This window comes from Monodon monoceros, unplaced genomic scaffold, assembly GCF_005190385.1.
Source record: "Monodon monoceros isolate NGI ecotype Baffin Bay Population unplaced genomic scaffold, NGI_Narwhal_1 Super_Scaffold_12, whole genome shotgun sequence".
Classification (NCBI taxonomy): Eukaryota; Metazoa; Chordata; class Mammalia; order Artiodactyla; family Monodontidae; genus Monodon; species Monodon monoceros.
The window spans coordinates 47,925,706-47,942,819 of record NW_021703768.1 but is presented as its reverse complement, the minus strand read 5'-3'; the positions used below and the strand labels follow the sequence as shown (position 1 = coordinate 47,942,819).

Here is a 17,114-nt window from a genome sequence, read left to right as displayed (position 1 = left end):
TTGCTTCCATGACCTGGCTATTGTAAATAGTGCTGCAATGAACATTGGGGTGCATGTGTCTCTTTGAATTATGGTTTTCTCAGGGTATATGCCCAGTCGTGGGATTGCTGGATCATATGGTAATTCTATTTGTAGTTTTTTAAGGAACCCCCATACTGTTCTCCATAGTGGCTGTATCAATTTACATTCCCACCAACAGTACAAGAGGGTTCCCTTTTCTCCACACCCTCTCCAGCATTTGTTGTTTGTAGATTTTTTGATGATGGCCATTTTGACCGGTGTGAGGTGATACCTCATTGTAGTTTTGATTTGCATTTCTCTAATAATTAGTGATGTTGAGCAGCTTTTCATGTGCTTCTTGGCCATCTGTATGTCTTCTTTAGAGAGATGTCTATTTAGGTCTTCTGCCCATTTTTGGATTTTTTTTAATATTGAGCTGCATGAACTGTTTATATATTTTGGAGATTAATCCTTTGTCCGTTGATTTGTTTGCAAATATTTTCTCCCATTCTGAGGGTTGTCATTTTGTCTTGTTTATGGTTTCCTTTGCTGTGCAAAAGCTTTGAAGTTTCATTAGGTCCCATTTGTTTATTTCTGTTTTTATTTCCATTACTCTAGGAGGTGGATCAAAAAAGATCTTGCTGTGATTTATGTCAAAGAGTGTTCTTCATGTTTTCCTCTAAGAGTTTTATAGTGTCCGGTCTTAAATTTAGGTCTCCAATCCATTTTAACTTTATTTTTGTGTATGGTGTTAGGGAGTGTTCTAATTTCATTCTTTTACATGTAGCTGTCCAGTTTTCCCAGCACCACTTATTGAAGAGACTGTCTTTTGTCCATTGTATATCCTTGCCTCCTTTGTCATAGATTAGGTGACCATAGGTGCGTGGGTTTAACTCTGGGCTTTCTATCTTGTTCCATTGATCTATGTTTCTGTTTTTGTGCCAGTACCATATTGTCTTGATTACTGTAGCTTTGTAGTATAGTCTGAAGTCAGGGAGTCTGATTCCTCCAGCTCCGTTTTTTTCCCTCAAGACTGCTTTGGCTATTTGGGGTCTTTTGTGTCTCCTTACAAATTTTAAGTTTTTTTGTTCTAGTTCTGTAAAAAATGCCATTGGTAATTTGATAGGGATTGCATTGAATCTGTAGATTGCTTTGGGTAGTATAGTCATTTTCACAATATTGATTCTTCCAATCCAAGAACATGGTATATCTCTCCATCTGTTGGTATCATCTTTAATTTCTTTCATCAGTGTCTTATAGTTTTCTGCATACAGGTCTTTTGTCTCCCTAGGTAGTTTTACTCCTAGGTATTTTATTCATTTTGTTGCAGTGGGAAATGGGAGTGTTTCCTTAATTTCTCTTTCAAATTTTCATCATTAGTGTATAGGAATGCAAGAGATTTCTGTGCATTAATTTTGTATCCTGCAACTTTACCCAATTCATTGATTAGCTCTAGTACTTTTCTGGTGGAATCTTTACGATTCTCTATGTGGAGTACCATGTCATCTGCAAACAGTGACGGTTTTTCTTCTTTTTTTCCAATTTGTATTCCTTTTATTTCTTTTTCTTCTCTGATTGCTGTTGCAAGGACTTCCAAAAGTATGTTGAATAATAGTGGTGAGAGTGGACATCCTTGCCTTGTTGCTGATCTTAGAGGAAATGCTTTCAGTTTTTCACCATTGAGAATGATGTTTGCTGTGGGTTTGTCGTATATTGCCTTTATTTTGTTGAGGTAGGTTCCCTCTATGCCCACTTTCTGGAGAGTTTTTATCATAAATGGGTGTTGAATTTTGTCAAAAGCTTTTTCTACATCTATTGAGATAATCATATGGTTTTTTTCTTCAATTTGTTAATATGGTGTATCACACTGATTGATTTGCGTATATTGAAGAACACTTGCATCCCTGGGATAAATCCCACTTGATCATGGTGTATGATCCTTTTAATGTGTTGTTGGATTCTGTTTACTAGTATTTTGTTGAGGATTTTTGCATCTATACTCATGAGTGATATTGGTCTGTAATTTTCTTTTTTTGTAGTATCTTTGTCTGGTTTTGGTATCAGGGTGATGGTGGCCTTGAGAATGAGTTTGGGAGTGTTCCTTGCTCTACAATTTTTGGGAAGAGTTTGAGAAGGATGGGTGTTGTCTCTTCTCTAAATGTTTGATAGAATTCACCTGTGAAGCCATGTGGTCTTGGAGTTTTGTTTGCTGGAAGATTTTTAATCACAGTTTCAATTTTATTACTTGTGCTTGGTCTGTTCATATTTTCTCTTTCTTCCTGGTTCAGTCTTGGAAGGTTATACGTTTCTAAGAGTTTGTCCATTTCTTCCAGGTTTTCCATTTTATTGGCATAGAGTTGCTTGTCGTAGTCTCTTAGGATGCTTTGTATTTCTGCGGTGTCCTTTGTAACTTCTCCTTTTTCATTTCTAATTTTATTGATTTGAGTCCTCTCCCTGTTTTTCTTGATGAGTCTGGCTAATGGTTTATCAATTTTGTTTATCTCCTCAAAGAACCAACTTTTAGTTTTATTGATCTTCACTATTGTTTTCTTTATTTCTATTTCGTTTATTTCTGCTCTGATCTTTATGATTTCTTTCCTTCTGCTAACTTTGGGTTTTGTTTGTTTTTCTTTATCTAGTTCCTTTAGGTGTAAAGTTAGATTATTTATTTGAGATTTTTCTTTTTTCTTGAGGTAGGCTTGTATAGCTATAAACTTCCCTCTTAGAACTGCTTTTGCTGCATCCCATAGGTTTTGGATTGTCGTGTTTTCATTGTCATTTGTCTGTAGGTAGTTTTTGATTTCCTCTTTGATTTCTTCAGTGATCTTTTGGTTATTTAGTAATATATTGTTTAGCCTCCATGTGTTTGTGTTTTATACATTTTTTTCCCTGTAATTCATTTCTAATCTCATAGTCTTGTGTTCAGAAAAGATGCTTGATATGATTTCAGTTTTCTTAAATTTACTGAGGCTTGGTTTGTGACCCAAGATGTGATCTATCCTGGAGAATGTTCTGTGCACACTTGAGAAGAAAGTGTAACCTGCTGTTTTTGGATGGAATGTCCTGTAAATATAAATTAAATCTATCTGGTCTGTTGTATCATTTAAAGCTTCTGTTTCCTTATTTATTTTCATTTTGGATGATCTGTCCATTGGTGTAAGTGAGGTGTTAAAGTCCCCCACTATTATTGTGTTACTGTCAATTTCCTCTTTTAGAGCTGTTAGCAGTTGCCTTATGTATTGAGGTGCTCCTATGTTGGGTGCATATATATTTATAATTGTTATGTCTTCCTCTTGGATTGATCCCTTGATCATTATGTAGTGTCCGTCCTTGTCTCTTGTAACATTCTTTATTTTAAAGTCTATTTTATGTGACATGAGTATTGCTACCCCAGGTTTCTTTTGATTTCCATTTTCATGGAATATCTTTTTCCATCCCTTCACTTTCAGTCTGTATGTGTCCCTAGGACTGAAGTGGGTCTCTTGTAGGCAGCATATATATGGGTCTTGTTTTTGTATCCATTCAGCAAGCCTGTGTCTTTTGGTTGGAGCACTAAATCCATTCACGTTTAAGGTAATTATCGATACATATGTTCCTCGACTATTTTCTTAATTGTTTTGGGTTTGTTCTTGTAGGTTCTTTTCTTCTCTTGTGTTTCTGACTTAGAGAAGTTCCTTTTGGATTTGTTGTAGAGCTGGCTTGTTGGTGCTGAATTCTCTTAGCTTTTGCTTGTCTGTAAAGCTTTTGATTTCTCCATCGAATCTGAATGAGATCCTTGCAGGGTAGAGTAATCTTGGTTGTAGGTTCTTCCCTTTCATCACTTTAAGGATATCATCCCACTCCCTTCTGGCTTGTAGAGTTTCTGCTGAGAAATCAGCTGTTAATCTTATGGGAGTTCCCTTGTATGTTATTTGTCATTTTTCCCTTGCTGCTTTCAATAATTTTTCTTTGTCTTTAGGTTTTGCCAATTTGATTACTATGTGTCTTGCTGTGTTTCTCCTTGGGTTTATCCTGTATGGGACTCTGCACTTCCTGGACTTGGGTGGCTCTTTCCTTTCCCATGTTAGGGAAGCTTTCGACTATAATCTCTTCAAATATTTTCTCTGGTCCTTTCTCTCTCTCTTCTCCTTCTGGGACCCCTATAATGCGAATGTTGTTGCGTTTAATGTTGTCCCAGAGGTCTCTTAGGCTCTCTTCATTTGTTTTCATTCTCTTTTTTTTATTCTGTTTTGTGGCAGTGAATTCCACCATTCTGTCTTCCAGGTCACTTACCCGTTCTTCTGCCTCAGTTTTTCTGCTATTGATTCCTTCTAGTATAGTTTTTATTTCAGTTATTGTATTGTTCATCTCTGTCCGTTGTTTAATTCTTCTAGGTCTTTGTTAAACATTTCTTGCATCTTCTCAATCTTTGCCTCCATTCTCTTTCTGTGGTCCTGAATCATCTTCACTGTCATTATTCTGAATTCTTTTTCTGGAAGGTTGCCTATCTCCACTTCATTTAGTTGTTTTTCTGGGGTTTTATCTTGTTGCTTCACCTGGTACATAGCCCTCTGCCTTTTCATCTTGTCTATCTTTCTGTGAACGTTGTTTTTGTTCCACAGGCTGCAGGATTGTAGTTCTTCCTGCTTCTGCTGTCTGCCCTCTGGTGGATGAGGCTATGTAAGAGGCTTGTGTAAGTTTCCTGATGGGAGGGACTGGTGGTGGGTAGAGCTGGGTGTTGCTCTGGTGGGCAGAGCTCAGTAAAACTTTAATCCGCTTGTCTGCTGATGCCTGGGGCTGGGTTACCTCCCTGTTGGTTGTTTGGCCTGAGGCAACCCAACACTGGAGCCTTCCCCAGCTCTTTGGTGCGGCTAATGGCAGACTCTGGGAGGGCTCACGCCAAGGAGCATGTCCCAGAACTTCTGCTGCCAGTTTCCTTGTCCCCACAGTGAGCCACAGCCACCCCCGCCTCTGCAGGAGACCCTCCAACACTAGCAGGTGGGTCTGGTTCAGTCTCCCCTGGGGTCACTGCTCCTTCCCCTGGGTTGGGATGTGCACACTACTTTGTGTGTGGCCTCCGAGAGTGGAGTCTCTGTTTCTCCCAGTCCTGTCGAAGGCCTGCAATCAAATCCCACTAGGCTTCAAAGTCTGATTCTCTAGCAATTCCTCCTCCCGTTTCCGGACCCCCAGGTTGGGAAGCCTGATGTGGGGCTCAGAACCTTCACTCCATTGGGTGGACTTCTGTGTTGTAAGTGTTCTCCCGTCTGTGAGTCACCCACCCAGCAGTTATGGGATTTGATTTTACTGTGATTGCGCCCCTCCTACCGTCTCACTGTGGCTTCTCCTTTGTCTTTGGATGTGGGGTATATTTTTTGGTGAGTTCCAGTGTCTTCCTGTCGTTGATTGTCCAGCAGCTAGTTGTGCTTCTGGTGTTCTCACAAGAGGGGGTGAGAGCACGTCCTTCTACTCCGCCATCTTGGTTCCTCTTCTGTATTCTCTTAACACATTTATTTTTAACTGTGGCTTCTGGAAAAAAAAATCTTAAACCAAAGACATGAATATAGTGGTAGTAATTTTATCCAGTGCAGAAGAACAGTAGGTGCTATATTTTTGAGGAGATGAACCTCTTGGACTCTGAAAAAGTTTTTTAACTTTTTAATTTATATTGGAATATAGCGATTAACAATGTTTTGACAGTTTTCAGGTACACAGCAAAGCGACTCAACCATACATATGCATGTATCCATTCCCCCCAAACTTCCCTCCCATCCAGGCTGCACATAACAATGAGCAGAGTTCCCTGTGCTATACAGTGGAGTCCTTGTTGGTTATCCATTTTAACTATGGCAGTGTGTATACATGAATCCCAAACTCCCTAACTATCCCTTCCCCCCACACTTGCCCCTTGGTAACCATAAGTTCATTCTTTAAGTCTGTGAGTCTGTTTCTGTTTTGTAAATAAGTTCATTTGTATCATTTCTTTTTAGATTGCACATATAAGCCATGTCATATGATATTTCTTTCTCTGTCTGACTTACTTCACTCAGTATGACAGTCTCTAGGTCCAACCATGTTGCTGCTGATGGCATTATTTCATTCTTTTTAATGGCTGATTAATATTTCATTGTATATATGTACCATATCTTCTTTATCCATTCCTCTGTCGATGGACATTTAGGTTGTTTCCATGTCTTGCCTATTGTAAACAGTACTGCAATGAACACTGGTGTGCATGTATCCTGTCGGACCATGTTTTTCTCCGGATATATGCCCAGGAGTGGGATTGCGTGGTCATGTGGTAGCTCTATTTTTAGTTTTTTGAGGAACCTTCATGCTGTGAAGGTGGCTGTACTAATTTACATTCCCACCAAGAGTGTAGGAGGGTTCCCTTCTTTCCACACCCTCTCCAGCATTTATTGTTTGTGGATTTTTTTGATGATGGCCATTCTGACTGGTGTGAGGTGATATCTCATTGTAGTTTTGATTTGGATGAAATTAAGTATTTTTAATGGATGCTTTTATTTATAGATCTTGGTACCTTTTTCCCTCTTATTTCACCCTTCTGCCTTTTGCCCTGTAGTGTCTGCACATTTGTTTTCACTAGTTTCATGCTATGAACATGTTTGGAGATGGGTGCAGTACTTCCCTCTACACACCAGCTGAGCTAAACTTGTACTTTTGTCAGTGCCCAAGGGAGGGAGGAACAGACTCTCCAGATGTGGGAAGAACCTACATAGTTCATCGTGTGTGTTTGGAATCATTCTAGGCAATATGTTCAGTTTGTGTGTAAATTTCAGATCTTATTAGAAGAGAGCACAAGGTATTTTGTTTATGAAAATGGCTTTGGGGTTTAAAAAGGCAAAAACTTATATGCAACACTGTGGCTTTACGTGAATTTTTTTTTGAAGTTATGGAAACACTTTTTACTTTTCATTATAGTTTCTCCCAGTCAAATTGAATGTCATATCATTCCTACTAGGAGATCTACGGTCTGAATTAATTCTTGAAATTTATTTGAAAATGCGCTTTCACTAATAATCCCTTTGCCCCAGATAAAATATCCAGGAGCTGATATGGATATCACTTTGTCTGCTCCATCATTTTGCCGTCAAATTAGCCCAGAGGAATTTGAATACCAAAGAGTATACGGCTCTCAGGAACCTCTGGCAGCATTGTTGGAGGAAGTCATCACAGATGCCAAACTCTCCAGTAAAGAAAAGAAGAAAAAATTGAAGCAGGTAAAAAGGATATTCTTCATAAGTCATTTCTTCTCCCTACCGTTCTTATGTTGTTTTGTTTCCTTTTTATTCTCTATTTTAATAGGTTTCATACGAATCTCATCTTCTGAGACAGAGCAGTTTTGAAAGTAAATTATTTATTTCATATATTAATTTACACAAATATGGTCAGTTTTCCAGGTCTTTATTCTCCAATGTAAATCTTTTACCATTATTGAGCTCTTCATTTATGAAGCTATTCTCTAATATTTGTCCTTGGTTTTGATATGTGGTATGATGTGAGTTAGTGGAGCAATTACTTTAAATTCAGAGAAGCTGTCAAATGAGAACAGTTTCTTTGGATTTTTTTGAAAGGCAAATCAGACTGAATTCACAAGTGTAAAATGTCCAGAATTTAAGAGTCTTTGGTTTTACACAGCCCCTATCAAATTGGTTATTTGCTGCAGGCATCACTAAAAGTTTTTAGTTCTCGTTAAACAACACAGCTTAGGGTTTCAGAGAAGAGTTTTCAACTCAGCATAGGTTTAACTTGATCTTTTTTAAAACTTGAAGTGTAATTGATTTACAATGTTGTGTTAGTTTCAGGTATACATACCTTGATCTTTTTTTTTTTGTTTGCTTTTGTTTTTGTCTCATAAGTCTCTTTTATTCAACACACTCCCCAGCTTTCTTTCTTTTTTTTAAATTGTTTTTAACATCTTTTTTTTTTGGTAACATCTTTATTGGAGTGTAATTGCTTTACAATGGTGTGTTGGTTTCTGCTGTATAACAAATACATATATCCCCATATCCCCTCCCTCTTGCGTCTCCCTCCCACCCTCCCAATCCCACCCCTCTAGGTGGTCACAAAGCACCTAGCTGATCTCCCTGTGCTATGCGGCTGCTTCCCACTAGCTATCGATTTTACATTTGGTAGTGTATATATGTCCATGCTACTCTCTCACTTCGTCCCAGCTTACCCTTCCCCCTCCTCGTGTCCTCAAGTCCATGCTCTACATCTGCGCATTTATTCCTGTCGCCTCTAGGTTCTTCAGAACCATTTTTTTTTTTTTTTTTAGATTCCATGTGTATGTATTGGCATACAGTATTTGTTTTTCTCTTTCTGAGTTACCACTCTGTATGACAGAGTCTGGGTCCACCCACTTCACTACAAATAACTCAGTTTCCTTTCTTTTTATGGTTGAGTGATATTCCATTGTGTATATGTGTCACATCTTCTTTATCCATTCATCTGTCGATGGACACTTAGGTTGCGTCCATGTCCTGGAAGTTGTAAATAGAGCTGCAGTGAACACTGTGGTACATGACTCTTTTTGAATTATGGTTTTCTCAGGGTATGTGCCCAGTAGTGGGATTGCTGGGTCATACGGTAGTTTTATTTTCAGTTTTTTAAGGAACCTCCATACTGCTCTCCATAGTGGCTGTGTCAATTTACATTCCTACCAACAATGCAAGAAAGAGGGTTGCATTTTCTCCACACTCTCTCCAGCATTTATTGTTTGTAGATTTTTTGATGATAGCCATTCTGGCCGGTGTGAGGTGATACTTCATTGTAGTTTTGATTTGCGGTTCTCTAATGATCAGTGACGTTGAGCATCCTTTCATGTGTTTGTTGGCAATCTGTATATCTTAGAAGAAAGTGTATTCTGTTGTTTTTGGATGGAATGTCCTATAAATATCAATTGAGTCCATCTTGTTTAATGTATCATTTAAAGCTTGTGTTTCCTTATTTATTTTCATTTTGGATGATCTGTCCATTTGTGAAAGTGGGGTGTTAAAGTCCCCTACTATGAATGTGTTACTGTCGATTTCCCCTTATATGGCTGTTAGCATTTGCCTTATGTATTGAGGTGCTCCTATGTTGGGTGCATAAATATTTACAATTGTTATATCATCTTCTTGGATTGATCACTTGATCATTATGTAGTGTCCTTCTTTGTCTCTTCTAATAATCTTTATTTTAAAGTCTGTTTTGTCTGATATGAGAATTACTACTCCAGCTTTCTTTTGATTTCCAATTGCATGGAATATCTTTTTCCATCCCCTCACTTTCAGTCTGTATGTGTCCCTAGGTCTGAAGTGGATCTCTTGTAGACAGCCTATATACGGGTCTTGTTTTTGTATCCATTCAGCCAGTCTATGTCTTTTTGTTGAAGCATTTAATCCATTTACATTTAAGGTAATTATTGATATGTATGTTCCTATTACCATTTTCTTAATTGTTTTGGGTTTGTTATCGTAGGTCTTTTCCTTTTCTTGTGTTTCCTGCCTAGAGAAGTTCCTTTAGCATTTGTTGTAAAGCTGGCTTGGTGGTGCTGAATTCTCTTAGCTTTGGCCAGTCTGTAAAGGTTTTAATTTCTCTGTCGAATCTGAATGAGATCCTTGCTGGGTAGAGTAATCTTGGTTGTAGGTTTTTCCCTTTCATCACTTTAAATATGTCCTGCCACTCCCTTCTGGCTTGCAGAGTTTCTGCTGAAAGATCAGCTGTTAACCTTATTGGGATTCCCTTGTATGTTAATTGTTGCTTTTCCCTTGCTGCTTTTAATATTTTTTCTTTGCATTTAATTTTTGATAGTTTGATTAATATGTGTCTTGGCATGTTTCTCCTTGGATTTATCCTGTATGGTACTCTCTGCGATTCCTGGACTTGATTATTTCCTTTCCCATATTAGGATAGTTTTCAACTATTATCTCTTCAAATATTTTCTCAGTCCTTTTTTTTTTCTCTTCTGCTTCTGGGACCCCTATAATTCAAATGTTGGTGTGTTTAATGTTGTCCCAGAGGTCTCTGAGACTGTCCTCAATTCTTTTCATTCTTTTTTCTTTTTTTTTTTTTAAAATAGATTGGATTTAGCATAGGTAGTAGTGCTGAGCAGGAACAGCAGGAGGAAAGTTTCCTAATTGGGCTGGTTGGTGGCGTCGTCTTTTTTATTTATTTATTTATTTATTTATTTATTATTTATGGCTGTGTTGGGTCTTCGTTTCTGTGCGAGGGCTTTCTCTAGTTGCGGCAAGCGGGGGCCACTCTTCATCGCGGTGCGTGGGCCTCTCACTATCGCGGCCTCCCTTGTTGCGGAGCACAGGCTCCAGATGCGCAGGCTCAGTAATTGTGGCTCATGGGCCCAGATGCTCCGCGGCATGTGGGATCTTCCCAGACCAGGACTCGAACCCATGTCCCCTGCATTGGCAAGCAGATTCTCAACCACTGCGCCACCAGGGGAACCCCTTATTCTTTTGTCTTTATTCTGCTCTGCAGTAGTTATTTCCACTATTTTATCTTCCAGGTCACTTATCTGTTCTTCTGTCTCAGTTATTCTGCTATTGATTCCTTCTAGAGAATTTTTAATTTTATTTATTGTGTTGTTCATCATTGTTTGTGTGCTCTTTAGTTCTTCTAGGTCCTTGTTAAATGTTTCTTGTATTTTCTCCATTCTATTTCCAAGATTTTGGATCATTTTTACTATCATTACTCTGAATTCTTTTTCAGGTAGACTGCTTATTTCCTCTTCATTTGTTTAGTCTGGTGGGTTTTTACCTTGCTCCTTCATCTGGAACATCTGTGTATTTCTCTGTCTTCTCATTTTGTGTAACTTACTATGTTTGGGGTCTTCTTTTCGCAGGCTGCATGTTCTTAGTTCCCATTGTTTTTGGTGTCTGCTCTCATTGGGTAAGGTTGGTTCAGTGGGTTGTGTAGGCTTCCTGGTGGAGGGGACTGGTGCCTGTGTTCTGGTGGATGAGGCTGAATCTTGTTTTTCTGGTGGACAGGACTGTGTCCGGTTGTGTGTTTTGCGGTGTCTGTGACCTTATTATGATTTTAGGCAGCCTCTCTGCTAATGAGTGGGGTTGTGTTCCTGTCTTGCTAGTTGTTTGGAATAGGGTGTCCAGCACTGTAGCTTGCTGGTCATTGAGTGGAGCTGGGTCTTAACATTGAGATGGAGATCTCTGGGAGAGCTTTTGCCATTTGATATTATGTGGGGATAGGAGGTCTCTGGTGGACCAATGTCCTGAACTTGGCTCTTCTACCTCAGAGGCTCAGGCCTGACACCCGACCAGAGCACCAAGACCCTGTCACCCACGCGGCTCCGAACTCCGGAACTCCATGCTCCAGAGGCCCTCCTTTAGAGGTGCTGCCTCTCCCCTTCCACACAGGTCCTACCTTGATCATTTTTAAAGTATTGATTCAAGAGCAAGTGAATGGTTTTTATTTTTAAAGACTGAATCCTGCATAGCTTGATTTCTGATCACGCCACCTAAGATTATACACAAAGCACAAAGGTTCTAGATTCCCATCCTGTTCTTCTTAGAGTAATTTTGGAGAAGAGTTCAGTGGTGACGATCAAAGGAAAAACATATTGCTTCTCTGTAAGCTTTTTGTAAAGTAATGTATACCAGCATGTTTTCTCTTCCCATTTGGGTAGAAGCAGGTGGAGCTAAGCTGGAGAAGCAGGGAGATGGGGAAATGTTGTTGGGCCCAGATTTTCTTTGACTGTGTAGAACGTAAGTCAGAATTACTTGTGAATATTTTAGAAGGGAGGTGTGTTTATAGTTGGCAGGGGAGAAATTTAAAGAAGTATGACTAAAGTGAGTTTTTTGGAAGATTAGATCAAATTAAAGATGAATCCGATCTATTGAAAGTGCAATCCAATGATTTAACAAAAAGAAATGGATTTGTGTTGAAGTGAACTTGTGATCTGTTTTCTTCTTATTTTCTTTTCTGATGGAAAGCAGTAAACATTAAAACAAAACAAAAATAGGGAAGTATTGCATCAGAAACTTATTTTAAAATTACAGTGCCCAGGGCTTCCCGGGTGGCGCAGTGGTTGAGAGTCCGCCTGCTGATGCAGGGGACACGGGTTCGTGCCCTGGTCGGGGAATATCCCATGTGCTGCGGAGCGGCTGGGCCTGTGAGCCATGGCCGATGAGCCTGCGTGTCCGGAGTCTGTGCTCCGCAACGGGAGAGGCCCACGTACCGCCAAAAAAAATAAAACAAAAACAAACAAACAAACAAAATTACAGTGCCCAATTTTATTGACTTTCATTTGTTTTTTTGACACTTCTTGGATCCTTTTTTTTTTATTTTTAGTTTCAAAAGTCCTATCCTGAAGTCTACCAAGAACGATTTCCTACACCAGAAAGTGAAGCACTTCTGTTTCCTGAAAAACCTAAAGCAAAACCACAGCTGCTGATGTGGGCACTAAAAAACCCCTTCCAACCATTTCAAAGAACTAGAAGTTTTCGTATGTAATACTTGGATAGCTGTTAAAGACCTCTGTTGTTGCTGTTGCTTTTGAGTAAATAGGTGGTTAGAGGACTATGGTGGTGGATAAAGAAGCACGTAAACCACAGACTACTGAATTATAAAAATTTCCTGATTTCAAAAAATGTTGAGCCATTATCAGTATTTTTATAAAACTCAATGCTGTTTTTAAAGTGTACAAACCAATTAAAAATAATGAGACAAATATATAGTGGTAAAGTTAACGTTTTTAATTTGTTACAAAATGTAAGGGTATTTTCATTTTTTTATTTGTTGTTTCCTATGGTGTTTATAAAATATTTGTGTGTACATCCTAGTTACTGATGTCTTTGTGATAACCAAGACTGAAAAATAGTGTATATGTTTGAATAAGAACGACACTGAGTACTGTTACTGTGATGCTATTGACCTAATAGCCAATTGTGATTTCTGCTGTATAAATTGTTTTTCACTGTTGCACAAAGATTCTTAATGTTCTTTATTACAATGGCTGTGTCTTTTATTGCAGATCTGTTGGGTGCTATGACAGATTTTATGAAAGCTAGTTCTTTTATGATGTATGTATTAGTTGGTGTTTAATTGTAAGTGAAGTAGATTTTCATCTGCCTGCAGTGGTATAATTTCAGTCTTGGCTAAAGATGGAAAATTGAACTGGATAAATTCTTTTGGTCTCATTAGTCCTGTGATTCTAAGTCAAATCTTTGTTGTTTCATGAAAAACACAAATGGGTTAAGTAAAATGAGACTACTTCCTTTATAAGTATCAGTATATTTTCCCCAGCTCCTCATCCTTTTGAAAGTAAATGGAATGTAAATAAATACTGTTCTTTTTAATACTGTACATGGTGTTTCTTTTTTGGCATTTATTTAGGTCAGGGAGTTCCCTGGTGGTCCATTGGTAAAGAATCCGCCTTACAATGCAGGGGACGTGAGTTCAATCCCTGGTCAGGGAACTAAGATCCCGCATGCCGCGGGGAAACTAAGCCCGCGTGCCACAACTACAGAGACGACGCGCTCTGGAACCTGTGAGTCACAACTAGAGAGAAGCCCGCGTACCACAATGAAGAGACCACACACCGCAATGAAAGATCCCACATGCCTCAACGAAGATCCTGCGTGTGGCAACTCAGACCCAACACGGCCAAAAATAAATAAAATAAATAGATAAAATTAAAAAAAAAAGAATATATATATTTAGGTCAGTCAGAGAGCATCTTCAGATGCTAAACGTCATCACCTTAGCTAATGTTCTCACATCAATCATTTATTTCTATGATAAAATAAGAAGTGAGTTTTGGGCTTTAGTACTAGACTTTAGGAGGTGCTTTGTCCATTTCTTTTGCTTTGCTCTGCCCTCTTGCAAATAGTGGTACACTTAAATTATGGAGCAGCTGGAATGCTTCTTTTGAGACTGATTACCCAAAAAGCTAAGAGCGGCACTCATTAATTGGCTTGCTCTGCTCTTTGGACTGAATTTTACTTGCACTTGAGACCCCCACTCTGTTCTTTCATAGCAGAGTGCCTCCTGCAGTGGACTTCCTCTTCAAAGATGGAAATAAGTATTCCTATTGGTTTGAGTACCCCTTATCATGCAAGTGTGGAAAGTAATGGGAGATTTCTAGTGTTTCAGGATTTTATTCTTAGACCTTGGAATTCTGTTTAGAGCAAATAATAAATCTACTTTCTGCTCTGTTTGTTCCCTGAGGTAGAATTTACTTTCCGGAGTCTCCTCTTCTGTTGCTCATCTTTGGGAATCTATGTTACTGTTTTCTTTTTTTACCCTTAAGTTTACTTTTTTTACTGTTAAATATCACATGCTTATGGAGAGATCATAAAACATAACCACCACCTACATGTGAACTTGAGGAGTAGATAAAACCAGTTTTTCAAAGTGGGTGTGCCAATTAACAGCCCATCAGCTGTGTATAAGAGTTCCTGTTACTTACCATCCTCACCAAAACTTGCTATTGGCAGTTTGAATTGTCAGTGTGGTGGATGTATAATGGCATCTCATTATGGTTTTACTTTGTGTTATTAATATGGCTGAAGACTTTTCCCACATTTTTTTGGACTTTTTTCACTTTTGTTCAAATTCTAATATCAGCTTGTTAGGCTACACACACACACACACACACACACACACACACAGAGTTGAGATTTTGATTTTGATTGTATTGAACTTATAACTCTATGTGGAGAGAATTGCAGTCTGTATGATATTGAGTCTTCTAGTCCGTGAACATGCTTTATCCCTCCATTTGTTTAGAATAAATGAGAAAAAAATTTGAATTTCTCTGTAAACATTTGCAAATCTTTTGTTAGATTTGTTTCCAGATACTTGATACTTAAAAAAAAAGTTAATATCAAATTTTTCTTTTTTTTTTTTGGCTGCGCTACGTGGCATGCGGAACTTCCCTGACCAGGGATTGAACCTATGCCCCTTGCAGTGGAAGCACGGAGTCTTAACCACTGGACCACCAGGAAAGTCCCAAAATTTTCAAATATATGAAAAGGTAAAGATAATAGTACCCAACCCTAGCTTCAACAGTTATTATTTAACTGTTTGCTCCTATGGTAAGTGGTTATTTATTTTTTTCTCTCTCTCTCTATATATATATTTTAAAATTTTTATTTATTTAAGTTTTGGCTGCATTGGGTCTTCATTGCGGTGCGCGGGCTTCTCATTGCGGTGGCTTCTCTTGTTGCAGAGCGTGGGCTCTAGGCGCACAGGCTTCGGTAGTTGTGGCATGCGGGCTCAGTAGTTGTGGCTCACGGGCTCTAGAGCGCAGGCTCAGTAGTTGTGGCACACGGGCTTAGTTGCTCCATGGCGTGTGGGATCTTCCTGGACCAGGGCTCGAACCCTTGTCCCCTGCACTGGTAGGCAGATTCTTAACCACTGTGCCACCAGGGAAGTCCAATGGGGTTATTTTTAAATTTCCATTTTCTGTTTGTTGCTTATATATAGTATAAACTGATTTTTGTGTCCAGATTTTTGTACCCAACAAGCTTGCTAGACTTCCCCATTCACTCTAGTGTGATTCTTCTGCATTCACCACATCATAAGCAAACAATGACACTTTTTGTTTTTCATTTCTGTGGTTGACAGCATCTAAAATGTCCCCAGTGATCCCTGCCTTTTGGTGTTTATGCCCTTGTGTAATCTCCTCTCCTTGAGTGTGTGACCTTGGATCTCATGACACAGTTTTAACAAGTAGAATATGGCAAAAGGGATGGGATATCACTTTTGAGATTAGATCACAAAGACTCTGGCTTCCATCTTGCTGGCCCTCTCTCTTGTTCTCTCCCGGGCTTCCTCTGAGGGAAGCCAGCTTCCCTCTTGTGAGCTGCCCTATGGAGAGGCCCCTCAGGCAAGGAACTGACATCTCTGCTGAATAGCCAGTGAGGACAGAAGGCCTGCCAACAGCGGTATGAGTGATCTTGGAAGTGGATCTACTGACGCCTGCCAACAGCCATGTGAGTGATGTTGTTTTGGTTTTGATTTTTTTGGGCTGCACCCCTGACCAGGGATCCACCCCGCGCCCCCTGGAGTGGAAGTGTGGAGTCTTAACCACTGGACTACCAGGGAAGTCCTGATGTGAGTGATGTTGGAAGTGGATTCTCCCCTAGTTGAGCCTTGAGATAAAGGCAGCCTTAGCTGACACCTTGATTGCAGCCTGTGAGAGATTCAGCTAAACTGTTTCTGGATTCTGGACCCACAGAAAATATGAGATAATGTTTGTTGCTTTAAGCCATTTAATCTAGGGTGATTTATTATGAAGCAATAGATACAATACAGTTTATACTTCTTTCTTCCCTACATCCCTGCATCCTTCCCTCTTTTGCTTTTTTTTAAACCATTGTGAAAGGTCACTCCTTATCTTTAGTGATGCATTTGTTTGCAATCTTTGTGCATTCTTATATTTTAGTTTTGTACCTTATAAACAGTATACAGTTGGAATATTTTTTTTAAGAAGCCAACTTGATAATCTTTATTTTTAATTGTAACATTTAGACAAATTGTATTTAATATAATTACTTTATATTTTGGTATAAGTCTTTGTTGAATTTTCTAACACTTTGTCTCCACTTCCTTGCCTTTGTTTGGAGTTAAAAAATAATTTCACGTTTTCTTCTACTAATTTGAAACTTAGACACTCTGTTTCTAATCTTATTGGATCCCTAGAAATTACATCTTGCATACTAATTTATCAAAGTTTAAAGTTAGTCATTACCTTTTAACCCTCCTCAGACTCTTCTGGGAGTTGAAAGCACTAAGAACACCCTCCCAAATTAGATATTATTGTTGTAATATATTTAAATTTTGTTGTTTTAAAGCCTCATAACGTGTTATTACGTACAGTCCTTGTTTAATAGGCTTATCTACATACTTTACCACTTTTTTTCCTTCTGAAAGTACATTCTTTAGTAAGGGTTTGTTGGTTTTTGTTAGTCTGAAAACATTTTATTTTGCTATTATTCTTTTTTAAAACAGCTTTATTGTGATAGAATTCACACACCATACAATTAACCCCTTTAAAGTGTGGTTAACACCATAATTAAATGGTTTTTGGTATGTGACATTTAAAATTTTTTTAAGTTGTGGTAAACTATATATAACGTAAAATTGGCCATTTTAACCTT

The 17,114-nt window shown here is 38.7% G+C and overlaps 1 protein-coding gene across 2 annotated transcripts in view; it reads left to right on the top strand.

The window, feature by feature from the left end:
- The window catches only part of DEPDC1B (DEP domain containing 1B), a 106,073-nt gene extending 92,768 nt beyond the window's left edge, over positions 1–13,305 (top strand). Inside the window, exons 10-11 of one of the 2 annotated variants that reach the window (XM_029217674.1) lie at positions 7,032–7,217; positions 12,301–13,305. In XM_029217674.1, the coding sequence (XP_029073507.1) occupies positions 7,032–7,217; positions 12,301–12,462 (348 nt within the window). In that variant the 3' untranslated portion in view covers positions 12,463–13,305. The remainder of the gene's footprint in view (positions 1–7,031; positions 7,218–12,300) is intronic. The other variant, XM_029217675.1, reaches the window with a different exon arrangement.
- Positions 13,306–17,114: the final 3,809 nt, after the last annotated feature.